The sequence below is a fragment of the Pundamilia nyererei genome, unplaced genomic scaffold (assembly GCF_000239375.1).
Source record: "Pundamilia nyererei isolate P.nyererei 1_Seehausen unplaced genomic scaffold, PunNye1.0 scaffold00008, whole genome shotgun sequence".
In the NCBI taxonomy this organism is placed as follows: Eukaryota; Metazoa; Chordata; class Actinopteri; order Cichliformes; family Cichlidae; genus Pundamilia; species Pundamilia nyererei.
The window spans coordinates 5,884,041-5,905,792 of NW_005187409.1; the positions used below are offsets into that span (position 1 = coordinate 5,884,041).

The 21,752-nt window shown below is 37.1% G+C and overlaps 1 protein-coding gene across 2 annotated transcripts in view; it reads left to right on the forward strand.

Moving 5' to 3' along the window:
* pcdh11 (protocadherin 11) overlaps positions 1 to 11,655 on the forward strand; it is a 133,213-nt gene extending 121,558 nt beyond the window's left edge. For both annotated transcript variants that reach the window (XM_005723119.2, XM_005723120.2), the window contains exon 7: positions 7,279 to 11,655. In XM_005723119.2, coding sequence (XP_005723176.1) covers positions 7,279 to 7,733 — 455 coding nt within the window. In that variant the 3' untranslated portion in view covers positions 7,734 to 11,655. The remainder of the gene's footprint in view (positions 1 to 7,278) is intronic.
* The last annotated feature ends 10,097 nt before the right edge of the window (positions 11,656 to 21,752 follow it).

The following is a 21,752-nucleotide window of genomic DNA, read 5'->3' on the forward strand; positions in this document are numbered from 1 at the left end:
CTGTTTTGTACGTTCTCAGTGGAGAAATGGGTGTTTCTACCTACAACATACTTTTAATCAATGGCAACAAAAAGAAAGAAGCAAGTGTTTGGCACTTGGTTGTTCAAGAGATCCTTTCTCTCTTTGTGCACTTTGTCCTCTCTCTGTGCTTTGTTATTTGTTTTGGTGTTCTAATCTCTAGCAAGTCAATAATATTCTTTGTTGTCTGAAATTGTGTGTCGGGAACAAAAAGGCCTCCTCCTTTTGTTGAAAGTACCTGTCTGTGACTTTTCACTCTCTCTCAGACTCCCAGATAAAGTAATCATTAGATGTTGTTTTCTGCCTGCAATTACTTTCAGTTACAATGGGTCAAACACTAGGAAAGCAAAAGGGGTCGAGAGAAGACAAGGCTAGATGGATTACAGGCGAGGAACTGTATAGGTCCCACAAGTGCTGATAAATACGTATGTGGCTCAGAGACTCACCGTTGTCAGGAATTTCTCCGTAAATGCATCAAAAGTAATTAGTCTAGAGGATATATGGACAACCTTGCTCCCTTCTTATCTGCATCACATTGTCTCCTTTACAAAAAAGGCCATTCATTACATCTGGCACTATTTGTTTTAAGAAGTAAAAAGGGGCAACTATTACTCTGCCACTTCTTATATCTGGCTTTGTATCTTTTGCAACAGAGAATTGCCCTAAATAATGTATTTCAGTGGAAAAATCCACACTGAGCTTGTCACACAAGTAAAAGTTCTCAGGGGTTCTAATTCCTGTTGAGGATGACCAAACAAGGCAGGTGCTAATCCCAACGTGTGTTTTAACATAATACCATAAATCCATGTTTAAATTAAATCCAAAGAGGCCCCTACAAACTGTTTACCTCAGCGTAGCTTTTTTTTACACGACAGAAGTAGTTGGATTGGAGAGCCTCTTCAGAGTTAATTTGGACAAACTCTCAAGTTCAAACACATATCATTTTTCTACTGCCACAAAGGAATGCTTTAATTACTTCTACAGCCATCCCTTTGGCTGCAAGGACAGTCTGTTTATCAGTTCATGAAATAATGATGTATCAGCCCTATTTCCAAAACATGGGCCTTTGGGGGGGCCAAAGTAATCAATCAGTGGTCAAACTTGCCAGAGAAAACCCTCGGCATGTCCCAGATATTAAATATTTAAACTTTTGGGCCAACTAACATGTGAGGAGGACATTAAGAATCAAGACTTTGTGATAGCAAGTAATTCAAACCATAGTCCAACGTGTTAATTACTAACCTCATGTTGTGGATGGGCTAATCTTGAGCTCTACATTTTCCTTGTACTCATGCGTTTGTATTAGCATAATCATAGCACTGTAGCTAGCCACCACATGGCAGGTTATTATGCGTCAGGTAGCTTGACTTCATTAACACTCTAAACCTCAGTGCTACTTAGCCTTCTGTCTTTTCTATGCCCAAAGCTATTGCACTGCTGTGTGTTTATTTTATTTTTTTTTCAGAAATACTTCAGTCACATTGTGATATGTCATCTTTAGAGGGAAACTAGCAAGCTAACTTCTTGCTAAACTCTAGCTCCGCTAAACGTTCTTTATTCTCTTTGTGATGGATCCCTGTAAAAAAACACGTTATTGTAATATTGGGATCGTTTTATTGGTCAAAATATTTTGACCATTTTGGTGCATGAATTTTGAAAATCAAAATTTTTAGTTTAGAAAATGCGTAACAATGTCATCTTCATCAGGGATTTTAATGTATCTCCTCCTGATAAAAGTAGAAAAAATCAAACAGCATTTGAAGCTTACAAAGTTCATTTTCAGACTGATTCAGATAAATGTTGGCCCTTTCCAGTGAAGTCACAGATGTTGTCATATCATTTCCATCTCTTCAGAAATCCATCTCAGCTTAAAGCTTTTGAGTACAACAGGAGTTCACACATCAGTAGACATCATCAAACTATAAGACGAGCATCAAAAATGTAAGCCCTGAGAAAGGAAGGAGGATGTTGAAATGCCGCCTTGTTTTTGTGATGCTGTGAAAATTAGACAGTTGTCTCTCCTTCAAATGACGATTGCCAGAGCTGCGATGAAAGTAATGGCATCCCTCTTTTCAGTGCAACACCAAGGGGTTTTAATAGCGCTATTATTATTAATGACCATCCATTTGCTTATCCAGATTGTACATTTGGAGTGGGCATAAGGCCGAGTGAAGTGATAAAGTCTTAGTAATTACAAACCCAATTATTTCTACTGAGATTCTATTTGTTTGAAATAATCTTTCATATTCTTCTATTTCTGTGTGTTGGTCTCCCTCCAGAGACAAGACACGTGCTTGTACAGAATGCATCTTGTTTCTTTTCTTTTCCCAGTTTCTTTCTCATTTCCTATCTAACAAACAAGAACATATAATGTATAATAACACTCAGTCTGTACTCTTGATAACTGTGTTACCTGGTTTGATAACTTTTGATAAAAGTTGCAGACTTCATTTTAAAAGGCTCTTGCATCTTTTGGCACTGTTATTCCTGTTGGTGTCAAATTGACTGAAGCTGTTGTAACTCTACATAAATGCAGATGAAAAATGAAATGTCAGTGAGGTTAAATTAGTATCAGCAAATCCATAGCTACAGGGGCATTTTTTGACTATAAATATAACATTGGCAATATCTTTTACACGTTTAGGATGGAATCGTATTCAACTCTATTATATGGAAGGGCAGAGATGTTGAAAATGGAGAAAACTGCGACTGTGCAGCAAGACAGACAGATCCTAAACGCATGGTGCAAATTAATATGTTCTTATATACTTTGAAATTTTTGCTCCTGAAAGTGTGACCTTAAGCTTTTTTTTCTGAAATATCTGAAAATTGTGGCCAGGTAGTGATTTGTGCTTTTAAAAGCAATAAAATATTAGTGGAAGACTGTGAGCCCGGGGGCTGTTTTGTGCATCATGGGAATTTAAAAGCTTAGCTTAAAGGTGTGGTATAAATGAACCAAGAATATAGATGGGTTGGATAACAATTTAACAGTTTTTTTGAGGATTTATGTATATTTGATAAAAAGCACAACAACACGGCACAGCAGCTTGTTGAAAATAAGATCCTCAGTCAATGCAGTACAGGCCTGGAGTGTGAAATAGTGCTATGAGCATCCATACATCACCATTTAATAATCAGATTGTTTGAGGTGGAGAAAGATGTGTTTATATTAAATAATTTTTATGAATGTTTCTACATTAATAAAGTTTTGTACTATAAATATCTTCTTTCTGTCTTTCTGTTAAAAATAATTTTACTAAATGACACATGCATTAATTCAAAAATATATAATATGGCTTTCATTTGAGAGTAAATGCGTTTGATGCATAGATGCATGCAAGTTTCTTGCAAAAGATTTGCAAAGACTGAACCAATTAACTCTGTAGGATGAGTCACGGGCCTAGTCCACCTTCTTGATGGCTGTTGGAAGAATTTAATGTCCTAGATGCATGCAATTATCCTTTTAATTAGCAATAATGAGTTTGTGCATGCTGAAATAATGAGTTGAATCGTGATATGTGTGCAGACCTTAATGTGAAGCTCATCAAGATGTAACAAGCTTTGTCGGTAAATATCATCAACTGTCATGTTAAATATCTCATGCTATTGTACTGAAAAGGCCCAATAAGCTGCTAAAATTGATCCTAGCTATGTATGTGTGTGTCCATTTGTGTTTCTGCCTGTTAGAACATGCATGTTCTGATGAAGTTTATGGTCATGAAAAAAAATTAAGTGAATCTGAATGCAATCCGAAGCACTAAGCCCTCATCAACTTAAATGGCATCCTGTGTCACCAGCTGTAGTGCGTGAGTGTAAGTTCAAGAGGGCTGCCTGAATTCTTCTAGGCTCTTGGATTGCAGAGTGGGCGAAAGGCAGTTGTGAAATTACCAATTTATTTGAGTTTGCCAAACAACATCATTAAGCAAAAAAAATGAAAGTAATGATTAACGAATAAGCACACTCTGACTGGTCAGCTGGTCCAGTGAAAATAACTAATGCTGGTTACGTGCCAACAGAAAGGATTTGCCCACAGTAATTTAAGAGTTAGCAGAAGCTGTTCTATTCATTACATAAAAATGGCAAAATGTGAGTTGGCTGCTCATTTTTTATGAGAGCATATGCCAAACTAGCCGTTAGCCAAGCATTATGTGGTATGAACTGACATAGAAAAGTGATGTGGGAATAGCCTGGATGGCTAAGAGAACATGAATTTGTTTCCTGGGATAAGATTAAAACTACACTTAAAGGAAGATTATTATCAGCGTGTCACCTGAACCCCAGATGACTAGAATAATATAAAATGTCTTTTAACAGAGGCTGTAAAAAACAAGACGACCATCTGTATGCTATAACACAGTTAGACACTTTGTTATGTCTGCCTCCAAAATGGGTTTATGCAGCTTTTAATTGCTTTTGTTGGTGTACTGGACCAAGCAGAGTGAAAAACATCTTCATGTGATATCAGTGCTGATGTTATTTTTTTCAGCTAAAAAAAACATAAATTACACAACTTAAAAGTCTGAGCAAACATAGTATACCTCACAAAGTTGTGTAAAGTTATTGGACCAAGTTGTAAAATGCTGCACACATTCCAGGCATTGTCTTCAACCCCATTATATTTTTAATTAAAAGATTGCAAGTACTCCCATTAGTGAGAGGCATTTGCATTATATCAACCCCACCTGGTTTAAAGTCAAATTGCGGGATGTTATTTGTTCTATATTTTCATTCAGCACCCAGAAAAACATTTTGGGAATGGTTTACACACCATCCAGCATCCTCACACCTTTCTCTTACACTTGTTCAATATTTATACAAGCTGTAAATGTTTGACCACACCAAATGGAAGGTCAGCTGAAGGTGAATGCAGCAGTTTTCGATCTGTGGCTGGCCACAGGATGTGTTGATGTTGCAGAACAAGAATGCTGAAAGGTACGGCTGGTATGCATATTCCCGAAAGTGTGACACACTGTCTAAAAATGCAGAATAGATCACCTAGACCATCAAACAGGCCATAAAGCAAACAGTATTTAATTTGGGAAGGAAACAATTATTTACAGTAATTGCTTTTATTAAATGTTAAATTAACAGAATAAACAGTTATCAGAGTTATTTTTCAAACGCATGCTACTCAGTAAAAATAAATCATCTTAAACGAGAACACTACGTCTGATCTCACTTCTATTACAACTCATTGTTTGCTATTATCCCCACTTGTCTGCCATTCAAATTTCCTTGAAGGGAATGTAGAAAAGTATGTTCACAGCATCAGGGGATCTGTGGCATCAGTGATGTGTGATTTCTCCCAAAAGCTCCGTGGGGTACAATTGTTCCCCCTGAATACAAAAGACAGCGGCATCACAAGCAGGCTGCGGCATACCTCTAGCTGACGAAGGCAGCAAGAGCTGTCAGCAACATCACTCATACCGTGTGCCCACCCTCCCGAACCCGCCGCCGCCGCCTATCCAAACTACCCCACCGGAATAGAAAATAGTACGAGCCCATGTCGTTGAGAGAGGCGGGTCGGTAAATATTTCATATAAAATTTGTAGGCATTGAAGGCTGTTGACATAGAAATGCGATGAGTTCAGTCTGTCTAAAGTCATAGAGGGAAAACGTACCTTTCATTTGTAAAAGCGTCACCTTTAAATAGAATCTGAGGAGGAAGGAAAAATATTGAGGACAAGGCAACATTTTCTGTGTGTCTGGGTGGGTAATAGGGCATTTATGCTAATTACATTACCTAATCAAAAACATCAGCAACCTAAAAAGGCATTACCAACAGGAGAAAACACTTGGAGAAAGATTGAATCAGCGCACGGCCGAGACTTGGCTTGGCCCCATTGTCCTAGCTCAGAGAATGAGAAAGCAGCATCCATTTTTCCCTTAATTAAGTTAGTGACCCTTTGAAAGGTGACACATTTACCGCCCAGGGGATTTATACACTCCCGCTTCACGGCTTCAGTTCAATATGGAGAGGACAGATTTGACTCCACGTGGATACTTCAAATATATCCTTACAATTTATACCAGGTGATTCATTTTCAGTAGCTACTCTTATAATTAAAGTTGACGTCGTGGTATTCAGTGTAGGGTAGCAACGATATACAAAGCATGTTCGCCGTGCCGTTACGCAGCAATCAAGACAATTCGTATTACTACTAGACGGTAATCACGATATTCATTTTCATTCATAAAAAGCCATAAAACAATAAACAAGGTGATAGGAAGATGTCTGGGAAAGAGACTCACATAGACTATGTAGAATTGCGTGTGGAAGAAATAGTCTTTCCAGCGTACTAGGGTCTAAGACGCCTTAATTATTTAAAGCATTCTTACTTATGCAAATACACTAAATAATTTCTGCATGACAGCTTGAAGCTGAGGCCTAGAGGAGAGATGTGATGTCTGAATGAGGACCCCTCTTGCCTTTGCATGGCCTAGGAACCATAACACTGCAGGCTTCTGGTTGCCTTGGTGCATACTGTTTTACATTCTAATTATCTGGCATGACAGACTTTATTGCAGAGGCTCAATGCTGAGGTCTCATCCCAGACTCATTCCACATGTGATGTCAGTTCTGGGATAATAAGATGAGATAGTCTGAGTGCTTAGCCTTGCCCATTTTGCCTCTTCATTGAGTTTTCAGATTTTTTTGTTTTTTTCCCCCTAATTTTTCCAAGCGTGCAGCCTAATTCTTGGCCCAACGAGCATGAATTTTACCTGAATAAGATTCTGGAATGATTCGTATCTTTTTCACAGCTTATTTGACCAGATTTATTTTGGATTCTAAAAGATCAAAGGAGTCTAAGGAGTGGCACATTGACAGTGATTAAAATAAACAGTATTTTGTTAAGATGTTCATTAAAAATTGAATACAGTAAAGCCAATCCAAGACACAAACAGCAAGACATTTTTTTCTAACTAATTAAGCTACAGGGAATTCAGTGCATATTGTAGGTAAACAGACAGAGTCATGGGAATACCAATGGAAATTAAATGCTCTGCTGGTGTTTTTCTCATTACAAGATGAAATGAAACATTTATCACTGACTTTCATTTCACTAAAAGGCTGACATTTTCTGGGTCAACCATTGATAAGTGGACAACTTTCTTTTATTTGCATTATGATTCACGAATTCATTCAGCCCTTTTACATCACCACAGTAAAATTGTTTTCCAGTTCTCTGTATGTTCTGACCTGTTGTTTTAACTTTGTTTTGTTTTTTTCCCCTTCTTTCTTTGTCTGCTTTTTTACAGCCATCGAGGTAAACCTGCAGAAAGCCTTGGCTGAGGCCTCTGAGACCTGTACCCAGGAGTGTCTAATACTAGGCCACTCTGACAGCTGCTGGATGCCCCCAGCCCTGGCCCAGTTCCAGGGTCCTGGCAGCAACAGCCCCATCTCCACCCCTACCACTACTGCCATCACTGCTGCCCTCCCCTCTTTTGGTTTCCAGCAGAGCTGTGCCCGGGGAATAAAAGCTAACATGGGCAGCATGGGGGTCATGGATGGCCGCCATACGTTGGGCAGGTCTGTGCCCAAAAAAGATGAACTGGACAAAGGGATCAATCGTCCACAGTTCTACAACACCCTGGATAGACACTGCAGTAAGAAGGAGGACCCCATCAAGGTCATTCCCCTGGCAAGCTTCTCCTCTCCCGGGCAGCAGACTGGTGGGGGCGGCAGCTCTTTCTTACGTGAGAACCAGTTGTAATAGTAAAACACGGATCTTCATTGGCTTAGCATACACGTGACTCCATCCAAAGATGGCCTACAACTATTAGATTAGTATGTATGCGTATTTGTGGGGTATGCATAATTGGAATAACTTGACCAGCTCAATGACCAGCTCAAGCTCAGTTTCACTAATTAAGATATCTGAGAATGGATTGGAGATAATTATGATGATGTTAAAAAAAGAAATCATGTGAAACCAGTCTGACAAGCGAGGAAGGAGCAAGCAAGTCTTAACATAGAAGACACATGTATAATAAATAAATGGTTATATGCCAAAGTAGATCCATCACAAAAAAAGGATAATCTTGCTTTCTGTTTGGTGAAGTTTGCTTAGCGATAAAAAAGGCCAGTGTACACCTTCAGCTCCTTGGGTTTAGTTTTGTGTAAGTGCATTCCAAAAGACAATTTCCCTGCACAGAAGCAAAAGCAAATGCAGTACTTTGTGTTATGTGAGCTAAATTGGGCTAAATGCTAATTACAAACTCTTGAGTGGATGTTTTTTTTTTGTTTTTTTTTTCTGTTGATGTTCTAGTGAAGTATTGCTTTGTAAAGCACATGGCACAAACCTTTTTGGTGGAGGAATATGTTTCTTTTGTCTTGTCTGGACATGTTTTAGAAGACTATTTTGGTCAAGGGGCTTCAGAAGGATAAAAAAATGTCTACAAAGCATAACTGGGCCAATAGTAGACAGTGCTGCATCTTCGTCTTTTGCATTCTTTTGCATTCTACAATTCTACAATTCTACATTCTCACCCTGGACCAATGCATAAAAAAACCCACAAACACAAAGCGTTGCACATACACATACGTTTTTTGTTTTGTTTTTTTCATATGTGGTGATTGCTCTATGCCTGCCAACTCTATTAAGAAAATGTTCACACTTAGCATTGTCGCAGTAGCTTAGCCTTGAAAGGAGCAGACAGATGCGCTCTGGAAATGTCGTCTCTGTTTTCTTCCTTTTTGTTTCTATTTCTCTCATTTTGCTGCTGAGAAACATTCAAATGGTAACAGCTCTGGAGCCAATTATGAAATTCTCAGTCTAATTACTTTGATGTGTGATCTCTGTAGTGACCCTCATTGTGGTTTGGAGGTTTGGATTAAATCTATTGCTTTTCCTAAAACATGCTCTACGTGTGCAGACGAAGTGTAAAGGTGACAATAACACAGCAAAAGCAGCTTAACACTTCCTTTATTCCCACTGTATTTTAACACCTGTGTTCCTGCTATTAATTACTACTCTGTTTTCATTTCACTAAGTTACACTGCAAAGTTTCTATTATCAGTTTTTACAATGTGTTGACACTGGAATAATAGACCAGGGAGCAAAAATTTCTTCAGGGCTTTGAGTCTAGCTGAATTATTGATGTTAATGTTATTTTGGCAGTTATCATAAGAATAGGCATCGGTACTATTTGAAAGGCCCTCCCTGCAGGCTGTCGCTCACAAGGTTCGATAAACACACTACATCACTGCCGGTGTGTGCAAATTGTACTGATGATAATAACTACTTCAGACTAACTTCCTGCTGTAACAGATTGGGTGCAGTATAATCTATTGCTACAGCAATAAGTGACTTTGCTGATATCCATTTTTCTTGCCTGTAACATCCAAGCCAGGTGTCTACATCATCAGGTATATGATTCATGTGATTCATTTTGTAGTACCACCTTGCAAATTGGGAACAGGCCTAAATCTATAATGCAACACGGTATTCTCAAGGGAGGGTGCAAGGCAAATTGTGTTAGTATGCTATTAGTTGCCACACCTATTCTCTCAGATCAGAGCTCTTATCCTTATAAAGGGGATTTATCAGAGACTTTGTGAAACGATCACTTAAAGGAACGGCGTCAAGGACTAAAAATAAAAAAAGAAGGGGCAATTCAATTTCACCTTAGTCAATTATGAAAATGAATCAAATTCAAAAGTTAAATCCTCCTATAAACATACACTGATGGAAATTGCCCTGTTTGGGAATCCAATTTCGACCTATTTACTAATACTTTCATTTTCTTTTCTCTATCATTTTCATTTCATATGATTCCACTGGTGTTGGTGTAGGAGTGCGGGAGGGGGGGGGCGGGCATCGCACAATGATATGAACAATGCATTTTTAATCAAAAGGAGCACATATCAAAAGGAACATACATCATGATGTCACTGAAAATTGGAATTTTATCTCTGCCAAATACAGATCCAGCACTTCATATCTGCCATCACAACGTCTAATCCAAAACCTGTCTCAAAATCATTAAAAGTCTTTTCAAGTTCTGTCTACAGCTATGTGAAGGGTAAAAAAAAATTCTTAGTAACATTTTTCCAAAATAAGAATTAGGTTTTTAAGAAATGTACCCATTAATTAATTCAATCAGTATAGGTAATGTCAGCTTGTTTCTAAATATGGTAAATCTGTACTGTTCTCATATCATGAAAAGAGTGTATCTAAGAGAACATGTATGAGTTAACACACTGTTACACTGTAATAAAAATGTGATTGTTTAAAATACACTGCCCAGTCACACATGCAACGTGAGCACAATACTAACTGTACCCTGTGTTTTGACTTACTCTGCCTACATAACTCCTATGTACTGTAATATTGCAGCAGATCCATTAAAGACTACATGAAATACTACTTTTAGAGGGAATACTATAGCAACTGCATGAATGTACACCAGCAGGATGTTGCTTTTTGCAAAAATATGATTTTCTTTTATTATTGTTGTGTGCCCGCATTCATTTTGTTATATCTTATGTCCTCTCACGGGTCAAAGTGGTGTTTTATTTATTTTCAGAACAAAGTGCATACCATATGAATGTCCTGTTTTTTTTTAAGTAAGTACTCTCTCTGTGTCAAAAATTTTCATCCGTTAAAAAACATCAAATGGAAAGACTAAATGTCGACTTTGCATGATTCTGCTCTCACTATTACTTTTGAGTTTTTTAAATTTCTTACGCCCTAGCAATAGATGTAGAGACGACGCTATACATAAAGATGAGGATTCCTTTTTATTTTAAGACTATTTCTATTCGAAATGTGTTTCATGATTAACATGTCAAGCTGTGTCATAAACTGCATGAACTGTTTGAACTTCCACAAGGCCTTTTGACACTTGACTACGTGGTTCATGCATCAGTCATTAGAATTGATGTCAGTATTGATGTTTACTGCTTTACACGTTTGTCTGTCTTATGGAACAAACCAATGTTACACCGTGTACATGGTCAATCCTTGTGACGTGTGCATACCACTTACGCCTACGTGCACACAAATCTATCTATACATCTATACTGTCAGGTAAACCGGAATTTAAGCTGTACATAGCAGTACCCCTAAGAACTAGTAATAAGGGTCACAAACTGGAAAGACACACATGGTAAATACTAAAGCCTACTTCAATTCTATAAATCACTTTGTTCATAAAAACTGCAAAAGGGAAAAAAGTGAGAACTGAGGAGATGACAATCTCAGTTGTAATGTAAATTGATACATAATATCAATGAGGGTGTGTTTGAAAGTGTTAACAAGTGATGTTGTATGTGTGTAAATGAGAGAGCGTGTATTTCCTTGCATGTATGCGTGGGTGGGTGTGTATACTGGCATGTACATTGCCAGAGTATTTTATGTACACTAATGTATCTTGTAAAAAACTATATCAAAATACGATATAAGACTTAAGTATATGCTTGTAAATTAGTCATCAGTGAGTCAGGTCAAGTTTGCGTTGAGAGAAGGCTTCAGTGCTTGCCAGCGAATCTGTATTTCTTAGTTAAAGCTATACAGTCTGTGTTGTTATGCCTTTGTAAGATATCCCACATAAATCTATGAAAAAAATTAACTTACATGGTGAAATGATTTTTCCTGTCATTGAATTTTACTTGAGCCATTAAATATTGAGTCCTTGAAGAATTAATGGATCATGTTTGTCCTTCACTGTTAATTATTGTTTGATAAGGTTTTCTAAGAGCAGTGGTGTATCAGCAAAGCAACGTGAGAGCATACTGTCATCATATTCCAATTATGACAAATACAAGCTAATGATAGACGATCGATCAAATGGGAAGTGACATGTCACCTTTTTTTTTCACTTCTGCAAATTAGCACTTCTGAGGAAATAATGTAAAGAATTCACACCTCAGCATGCTGTCTGAGAAGCTGATTCACCTAAATTTAAACTGCACTGTCAAGGTGTCGCCTAAAAAAGCAAAATCACCTAAATTTCAATGCAACAAGACTTTTTTTCCATTTTGCTGCCTAATTCACAGACAAACAGACAGAGAGACTTTGAAACCAGTGGAAACAATTCCAATAGTTCAACTGCTGTTGATCACTTGCAATTCAGCAGTTCAGACTGTACCAAGTGGCAGAATAAGACCCAGTGCAACTGTCGGATTGTATCTTTTATTTGTTTTTTATCTAATTTCTAATTTTTGATTTCAATTTAGTTTAAGTTAGTTTGTGGTTTTCGGTAAGTTTTAAATAGTTTTGTTGTTTTTTACTTTGATATTATAAAGGGTTGTCAGCGGCAAATTTTAAGAAGATTAGAATAAGCATTGTAACAATAATACATGCATAATTTGTGAGTGACTCAGAAAGATCTAGACACAAAATTTGAAGAATTTCTCTATCCATCAATCTATAAAGGAAGAGAATTCTGACTTTAATCTCAGAATTCTGAGACAACCTCTTTTTTTTCTTATTTTCCAGAATTCTGAGAAAAAAGTCAGAATTCTGAGATTAAAGTAAAAAAAAATCGTTTTTCTCAGAATTCTGAGAAAAAATAATTCTGCTGAAAAAAGTCAGCATTCTGAGAAAAATTCTGCTGAAAGTCAGAATTTCTCAGAATTCTGACTTTTTTCATCAGAATTATTTTTTCTCAGAATTCTGAGAAAAAAGTCAACATTCTGAGAAAAAATAATTTTTTGAGTTTTTTCTCAGAATGTTGAGTTTTTTCTTAGAATTCAGACTTTTTTCTCAGAATTCTGGAAAAAAAGAAAAAAAAAGACATGCCCAGTTTTTCTTTTTGTTTTTTCCCCAGTGGCCCTTCCATAATCTATCTTGTTAATCAGTTGTTGAACAATATCTTGACAACGACCATAGGACACAGGAAAATGTGTCTAAGTTGCAATCCCATCGCATCTATTTAAGACTGTATTTCCACCAGGCATGCATTGCACCCCATGACACATAAAATACTGTTTGTATGGTTTTTTTTAAACAAAGTTTGCTGAAACTGCATATAGAAGATGAAGAAAACAGTAAATAAGACAGCAGAAAAAACTCCTATTTCCAAATAGTCCTCTTGTGAAACACCAAAGTATGATTTGAAACCATTTGAAGACAACAACAGGACTGTGTCATGAACACACGAGTAGTTAATTTAGGTTTAGGATAAGTGAATAAAATGTATTATTGTTGTTGTTGTTGCTTTTAATGCAACTTTACCGGGTGTATTTGTCTTCCATGCATCTGTCATCCATCAGCGAAGTACTCATCTCTCAATCTATCCATCCATGAGAACTTTGATGCCTCAAAGGCAAACTGTAACAATCCCCTTGGGCTATGAATTCTACCTGAGGCCCTTCTGGCTTAATGCTTTATCCACTATACTTTCATGAATACACAAGACCTCAGAGGGGGAACCTCAGGCATACAGTACACTATTGATGCTCACAACAACAGGACATGACAGGATCTCTTGGCACTGACTCCTAACTTGTGTGACACAAAGAGTCATGTCATGTAGCTTGTAAGACTTCAAAGCCTTTCTGGACTGTGTCATCTCGTAGCATCTTCAGCATATGCTCAGTCCCCAATCTCCTTAAGAGAGCTGGCTTTGACCTGCCCCATTAGTTTTCCATGGTAATTGGTTAATAATGAGACAGTGAAAGTCCCAAGGATGTCTGCACTGTCAAAACACATACCCAACTACACAAATCTGCATTTCCAGTAATTACTGCATATTTGAACAGAAAGAACTTTGTGATCCTTACAGTGACTTGAATGCTTGCCATGCACACACACATACACACACACATACACCCCACACCCTCATTCCCATCTGCTAACAAGCACCAACTTATTGTAAGCCTACTTAGTTCTCAAGGTGTCATCTGTTGAAGTGTCAGGAGAACATATAGAGATTGTCAAACAGTACACTCATTTCAAATTGTAATTAAACTGGCCATCAGGTACCTAGAGGCTGTTTAGTCAACAGCAGGGTACTAATTACTATAAGATGACCTTTGGAATAATATCTGGTGAATTATTCATAGTTGAGAAAATTGCTTCGGAGACATGCCAACGACATCCAAGGGGCGTCTGAGTGTACACATACTCAAAGATTTCAGGATGGCTATAAAAATAAGGTCACTAGCTGGATAAAACAAGAACTTTTTCCTCCGTGAAAAAGAGGTGTCTGGAATAAAAGTATAAGGACAAAATCCAACTTTTGAAAAGAGAAATGTTGGAGAGAGAATCCACTGGCTTATGTAAAGGTAATGTAAAGGATTTCGAAGAGAAAAGATGTCTGTCTTGGGACGCCTTAAGAATATTAACAGCAACAACAACAAAAGCAGTGTGCTTAAAAACAGAAAAACAACTTTCTATATTATTTGTTATTTTCTACCTATGATGATCTCCAGCAGAGACATAAGGTAATTAATTTAAGTGAAAGAAATCAACACTTGTACATTTAAATTAAGAAAAAAAAATTAGAGACAAAAAGCAAAGCACTGTTAACATATTTCAACAGATGCATCTGCCTACGTGACAAAACCATTAAAAGCATCTCTATCATGCTGGAAATGTTTCTGTGAAGTATTCTGCACTGAGCAGATAGAGGTCTAAGATAGTTTCTTCCCCATCTCTGTTTAACCTTTAGGGACACTTTGCTGAAATTACTGCTAGGATCTCATACAGAACCCTTCACTTTATTTCTAGGTGGCATAAGTAGATAGCTCTGAATCTACAGTAAATGATTAGAAATCTGTGGACTCTTTCTTTTCTCCTGTAACAGGGAAAAAAGAAATGAATTGTCTTTTCACATGGCTAGTTCATTTTTACAGTCTCTCTATTAGTAAAGCAGAAAAAGTCACCCATGAGCACCATGACACTTTTCCTAACTTTATGGGGAAGTTCTCTGAATATCTGAATTCAATATGATCTCAGTCGACTATTTGTGCGATGCTTTGAAAGAAGGTCAGAAACATGACTCTTTATCACCATCGCAGAGGATTCAAATGATTAGCCAAAATTTGTGGTAATTGGTAGTAATTAACAAGGACCTTGTTCTCTTGGACATTGGAGAGCTGCCGCGATGCCAGATCCCACCCTCTCCACCTGCCATTAGAGAGCAATTACTGATAGGAATCAGTACACATTAACGCAAGATAAAATGTGTGCAGCTGCTTGTGTGTCTTTATTTAAAATACTTGGCTTAAAAAACTTGGTCACATCTGAGAACCCACTGTCATGAGATCTAGCATTCGCATAGTTTTACAAGTTAATCCACCTATAACAATTTATTAGGAATGTACCAAAATTTGACATTTATTATTAATATTTGATATTTATTTATTCATTCATTTATTACATGTCACCCAGACTGTGCAAAATAATTTCTTTGACATCCATAGCTATATTACAAATAATACCTATAGGCCTATATTCTTCTCATAAAGATACCCTTTCCACGTAAAAAGAAATTACATCGACAACAGATAACCAACAATATTCTCACACGTAACCTGCAAAAACATATTTGTAGAGCCTTCCTTTGAAGACCACAAACAATTGCACTTTTTGATGCACGTATCAGCATCAGTCCACAATTTAACCCAAACAACAGAAATACATCTTTGTTTAATCTCTTTTTAGTTCTTTTTATTAAGTTAAAATACAAAAATCTGTCAAATGACTTACTTACGCTCCTGTACTGAGAAAAATCCTAAATAACTTCAATTTAGTGTTAAACATTATTTGCATTGTTTTAAAATAAACCAAATCATTAAAGTTCTTTATATGGGAGCTTGGAGACAGTGGCTCAGGGTGATCATAATAACCAGCCTTGTTAATGACCCGTGATATAAATACTGGATTTATTATTGTTTTAAAAGTCAATCCCCCCAATTCCACACAGTAAGAAAAATAAGAAAGTATAAGTGAACAATAAATTATATGGAAGGCATTATAATCCACTACATACTTAATTCTAACGTACTGTGGCCTCTTCTTCCTTGGTGCAGCATAGCTTAAATGAATGACTTTTTTCAGTGCCTGGTACTCTGTTTATTTCTGCAGAGAAACACTTTATCTGAACCCGGTATGCTTAGCATGTTATAGGGTTACCATTTAAGTTTACCCACTCGACATGCTAATATTTCCTAGTGAAGCACAAACTGCAGCTGCTGATGATAGGAATGTCATTTGTTGTGTAAGTATTTAGCAATGCGCCTACTGAGTTATATAAAATTCTGACCCCCTCGTAGGAGAGACGGGAATAAACGGAGGATTATTAGAATCAAAAGTCATCAGAGATCCAGGGACAAATGTGTTAAACTCTGGCTGTACAAATATAATGGAAAGACTTGTGAAAAGGTTTGAGGTTTTTAGTTTGGAGTAAAGCGTTTCAGATCATGCAGACCACACAGCGAATACATCCACAGCTTGACTAAGCTTTTAAACTTAGTTAAAAAAAAAAAAAATGATTGTGTTTTTTTTCCCTTAAATTGATTAATAACATCTATCACTAGCGCTGCTTTTCTCAGGGTTGTGGCACCTAGCAGAAAAAAGATGTTTGAAGGGTTGGCTCGCCTGATAAGTAATGAAAAGAAACGAAGTTCACACTGTGCCCCTTTCGCAGTGAGGAAGTACTTTAGTGAAACTGCTTTTACTGCGAGTTCTTTGTGCGCATCTAAAGACAGTATCACAGGGCAGCCTGACAAGCCTGTTCGTGTTCCGCACACATGCAGCTTTCCTGCAGTTAAGGCAGCAAGTCCCTGAAGCTCTTCCTCCATGGAGTTTATTGTCAGGGTCTATCCGATGGTAGGATGCCTCTCCCTCCTCTTTGAAATCCGGAAGATCAAACAAAACAACAATGTTAACGCAGGGTGTGTTTGAGGTTTGAATATATAATCAGTTTCCAGGGATAGATGTTTTATTTGTTGTTGCATTGCTACTGTATTACTAAACTGATAGTGAAAGCATTAATAGATTGTTATGTCTCTTTACTTTGTGTTGTATCTATCCATCTATCTATGTATCCTACCATGACATGTAATGGACTTAAAAAAATAAAAATACTACAGTGGGCTTGTGAAAACAGATTGCAGTAACACTAAATGTGTGTGGTATGTCGTAATTAGGGCCAAATATGCAAAAGCAATGATACAGTTTGTCCTTCCAAAACAGTATTATACTTGGCAATCAACCTTTACTTTCAAAAACATCTTTGGCACAATGGCAAGTGAAAGCATGGCGGGATGAAAAGAAAGAAGCAACAAGGAAAATCAATATAGCAATTATGCGTGCAGATAATGGACACCAGGGTGTTATTTCGAGAACCCAAAAAGGAGAAGTGACATAAAGCCGATTCGAATAGTGCAAACAATTCATTTTCTCAGATCTGGTGCTTCTGGCATATATTTAGTGTCACCTGACTGCAAAAACGCAAGTTGTATTTTTTGTTGTTTTGCCATGGCTGAAATCTAATCACTAGGTTGTTCTTTATGTTTGTTCACAATCACCAGCCTCTGTTAAAACTCAGTTTCCCATTATTCTTTTACTGGTTACGAAAAGCCCAAAAACACAAGCAGCAAACCTGGTGATTAGATAATTGAGATTTTCGACAAAACAGTCACTCACACATGACATGCAAAGAGAGATTGGCATAGGGCAAGCGTAAAAGGAAGGACAGGGAAACCAGATAAACGCACACATCTATACACCTCCGCCACTCCATGCTTTTACCTGCTCGAAAGAGGTCACCTCCAGCTCTGTCAAGCTTTGCAGGTGGGTCAGAGATCTGGATTTGATAACTGGAGGGAGTTTAGAGAGCAGACATTTGACAAGCATGACAATGCTCTGACAGCCCTCATTGCGCAATGATTAATGACTGACATCCTTGTCGCCTGTCTCATACAGAATGCAAATGCAGCACTGTGAGAAAATTAGCCTAATATGTCCTATAATTGGATGCAGGATGTATCACATGAAGCAAGAACAGGGCAGCTTCTTCTTCTTTTCTTTTTTTTTTGCTCCTGAAACAAGGCTTTATTATTGAGAACACTACAAAGTAGGTGAGAGAGATGCTGCAGGATGATCGAAAATGACCGCCAGCAAATCCTTCTCATTTGTAGCAATTCATTGACATAGCAGTTAGTCCAGGGATGAGTAGATGCAATGTTTTGGATCTAGGCTTGAGAAGTCAAGCCTGGCTCTCTCATTTCATGCATTTATTTCCCCCTTGCTGTTTGGTCAGAATTTTGCCTAGTTACAGCAAATTTATAGATTGTAACATATACTATAAATCTGTGGTGTGCAGTGATTTTCACATAAAGGCAGACAGAGACGATTTGCTACATTTAAGAATTTAACAAGGCAAACTGTATCAGATCAAAGCACACCCTTTGTGCCGCTTGTCTGCGCTTTACATGGACGTCCTTCCTGGCTGAAGAATTGTAAAATTTTATTTCTGCAAATTACCAAAACTTATTTACTATTAGGTGACAATAGCAAATGCTGAAGGAATTTATTTGTTTTATTATATTTATTTATCTGCTTATTTTAGCAGTAGAAGTAGTAAAACTTTAAGTATATAGTTCGACTATATTAGTGGGAAATTGTGCATGATGTATCAAAAGTCAAAATACGCACGTTTGTAGTGGTTGTGCTGTGAGGACGACAAATTTCTTGATTTTTAAGTATAATAAAATATGTTAATGACATCAAATCAGCTGAATTAAAAGGCTTGAGCAGTGTGTGACAGGCCTCTAGCCTGATGTACAAAAGGATTATTTTTAAAACAAAAACATGCTAGAGGTTGTCCTTGAAAACTGGAAATCTAAGGCATTTTCAAAATATTCTTTGTATGTAATGGCGAGCTATTTACCCACCACAGGCTAAATTCAACCCATGAAATCAATTAGCCAAAGAACTTGGTGAGCACTGAAGAAGAAATACTTTGAAAGCATTCCTTGTATATTTGCTTTATTGTTAGTCCAGTGTTACAGTAACTTATTAACATTCTAATTTTTTTCATCAGTTCAGTTTATTTATATAGTGCCATTTCACAACAACAGTCACCTTAAAGCACTTTAAATTGAAAGATCAAGACCATACAGTATTCAAAAGAAACACCAACAATCACACAACCCCCTATGAGCAAGAACTCAGTGACAGTGGCAAAGAAAAACTCCCTTTTAACAGGAAGAAGCTTCCTGTAGAACCAGGGTGAGCCCAGGGCATCCATCTGCTGTGACCAACTGGGGGTCAGGGGAAAAAGGAGCAGGGAAAGAGAGACAGGACGAAAAACACATTGTGGGAGAAGAGCCAGAGTTTAATAATTACTAATTATTAAAAGGAGTAGTGGTGTATAAGAGAGGGATTTTAAATTCAATTCTCTATTTAACAGAGAGCTAGTGAAGAGAAGCTAATATGTGAGAAACAGGGAAATATGGGAGTCTTTTTTTCTAGTCCCTGTCACATCAAAAAAAAATCCACTGACATTTGATTGGAAGAATCATCTGTAATATTGAGATATTCAAAGCTGCTACTGAATGAAAAACATAGTCTTACAGAAAACGGGATAGTCACAAAATCTGTTAAATCATCTTAACAGCCTCAATTCTTTTCCTTTTTTTCACACGCGCACATACATCAGTATTCTGCAATGAATACAATTTCTTTTCAATTCTTTAAAAACTCAGGAAATAGTATCCATTAATTTGCTTTGATGGTTTACAATCTGGTGGAACAAAAAACTGGAAAGGCAGAAGATGATGGTGGTGGTGTAAGTTAATTATTGTTCACTCATGCCCCAGTCACATGGCCCTAGATGTTTTCGGTGACCACCTAACAACCACCAGTCAGAGTATACATATTTTTTACTAGTGGCTGGTGGTTGCTGGAGACAAATGTTAATTCTGCGACAGGTTAATGAGTGGATGAGTAATGAGTGAGTGGATCTTTAATGCAAACAGTGGGAAAACTGCTGCATGGCAATTTGCTAGCAACCAAAGCAAGGAGGGTTTTTTTTTTCTTCTATGCAGCATTCTTTCTGAGACAGCAACAGCCAGCAACCTCCAACATGAAATAAAGGCTTTTCCTATCAGTTGCCAGAGGGTTGGTATTTAACTGAAAATCTATAATAAAAAAAAAAGAGTTTGATTAAGAGATTAACAGTGAGTGTGTGCATATGTGTGAATGTGCTTGTATAAATAACAAGGTTCATTAACTTATATAAACTAATACAATCACACATAAAGTCCAGGGTTCTTCAGTAAAGCTGATTCATTCCGACTTTGCCTCATACCACCTTAGTGCCTTTCTCAAGATTTGTCCTGAGTTACTTAAAAATTAGTGGTATGTGTTCAAAGTTACAATAAAAAACAACTTTAATTATCCACATTAAATTAACAGACGTTGGCAGACGTTAATTTCAAATGAAACTCTCCCTGTAATTTGGAAGATCAGAATTAGACATTAAATTGCAATCTGTGGTACCACGTTTTTACTTTATATGAAGGTGAAAACAAAGGTTACTGCACTCTTTTATTAACACTGTTGATTTTGTAGTTTACTTCTTCTTTACTTCAATTGTGCTGTTTAGTGTTCATATTTCTGGAGAGATACCAAATCAGCATAATGGCACAATATGACTCACCTATGCTAACAAACAAAGCGAAAACCACTCACTCATTTGGAGATGGGCGGACACATATTGGTTAACTCCATTTTTGTAAATTCCTAAAATGCAGTATTCTTACCTCAATAAATAAATAGCATATATTAACATTATTTTGCAATCAAGCCATTTCAAAACAAGAATCGTTCTTTTTTAAAATATCGTTATAATCTTACTGATGTTTTGAAAGAAATTCAGGGCAGTTGCAACGCTGAGGACAGAACCAAGTGAATACATTTTCCAAGTGAACCGTACTCACGCCACATAAAACTAAAAATGCCAAAAGTATTAGCATTTTTGTAAAGGCCTGACATTGAGTAGGTGCTCTAGGTGCTCCTTTCCAACAGCTGGCTTCAGAGTTTAATGAATATGCATATCGATGAGTTTTGTCATTGAGTGTTTTGACGGGAAGTGCAAGTTCACTCTCCCTACTGAGGGTCACTGAGTTGTGATGCAGAGGCTTCAGACAAAAGAAAGCTCACTTCAAATAAAATGTGACTATTCAGAAACAAAAACGAAAGCTATGCAGTAATCCCCTTGTTGAATGCTTTACATCAAGTGAGAAAGTGCTTTAATATAAGAACTGAATCAAAAGCACAGCTACAGTACACTTTTCAGTCACTGCCAATCAAGTGCCACAGACACAAATCAAACCTGACATCAAAGGACGTTATTTTATACTAGAGATGTCGCGATACCACTTGTTTATGTCCAATACCAATACCAATATCATAAATTTGGATATCTGCCGATACCGATATGAATTCGATATAGTGTGTTTTTTAATCAATAAAAATATTTTTTTAATATCTTGCTGCTTTTTGTATAAGTTCATACTCAAGTTACAAAAAAACAAACACTAAAGCTATTCTGTTATACCTGTATGCAAAAAATACACTGCACCCAAAACATTTCATAGTTCAGCAATACTGATCAATCTAATAAACTTAAACCTACCTACTCCATCCTTCTTATTCTGGTATTTTAAAGAGTAAGCAACCTAACCAATAGTATGGAAGCCCGTTTCCGCCACTAAAAAAAAAAAAAAGGATCCATAACTCAAAATTTTGAGTTATTTTCTCGAAATTTCGAGT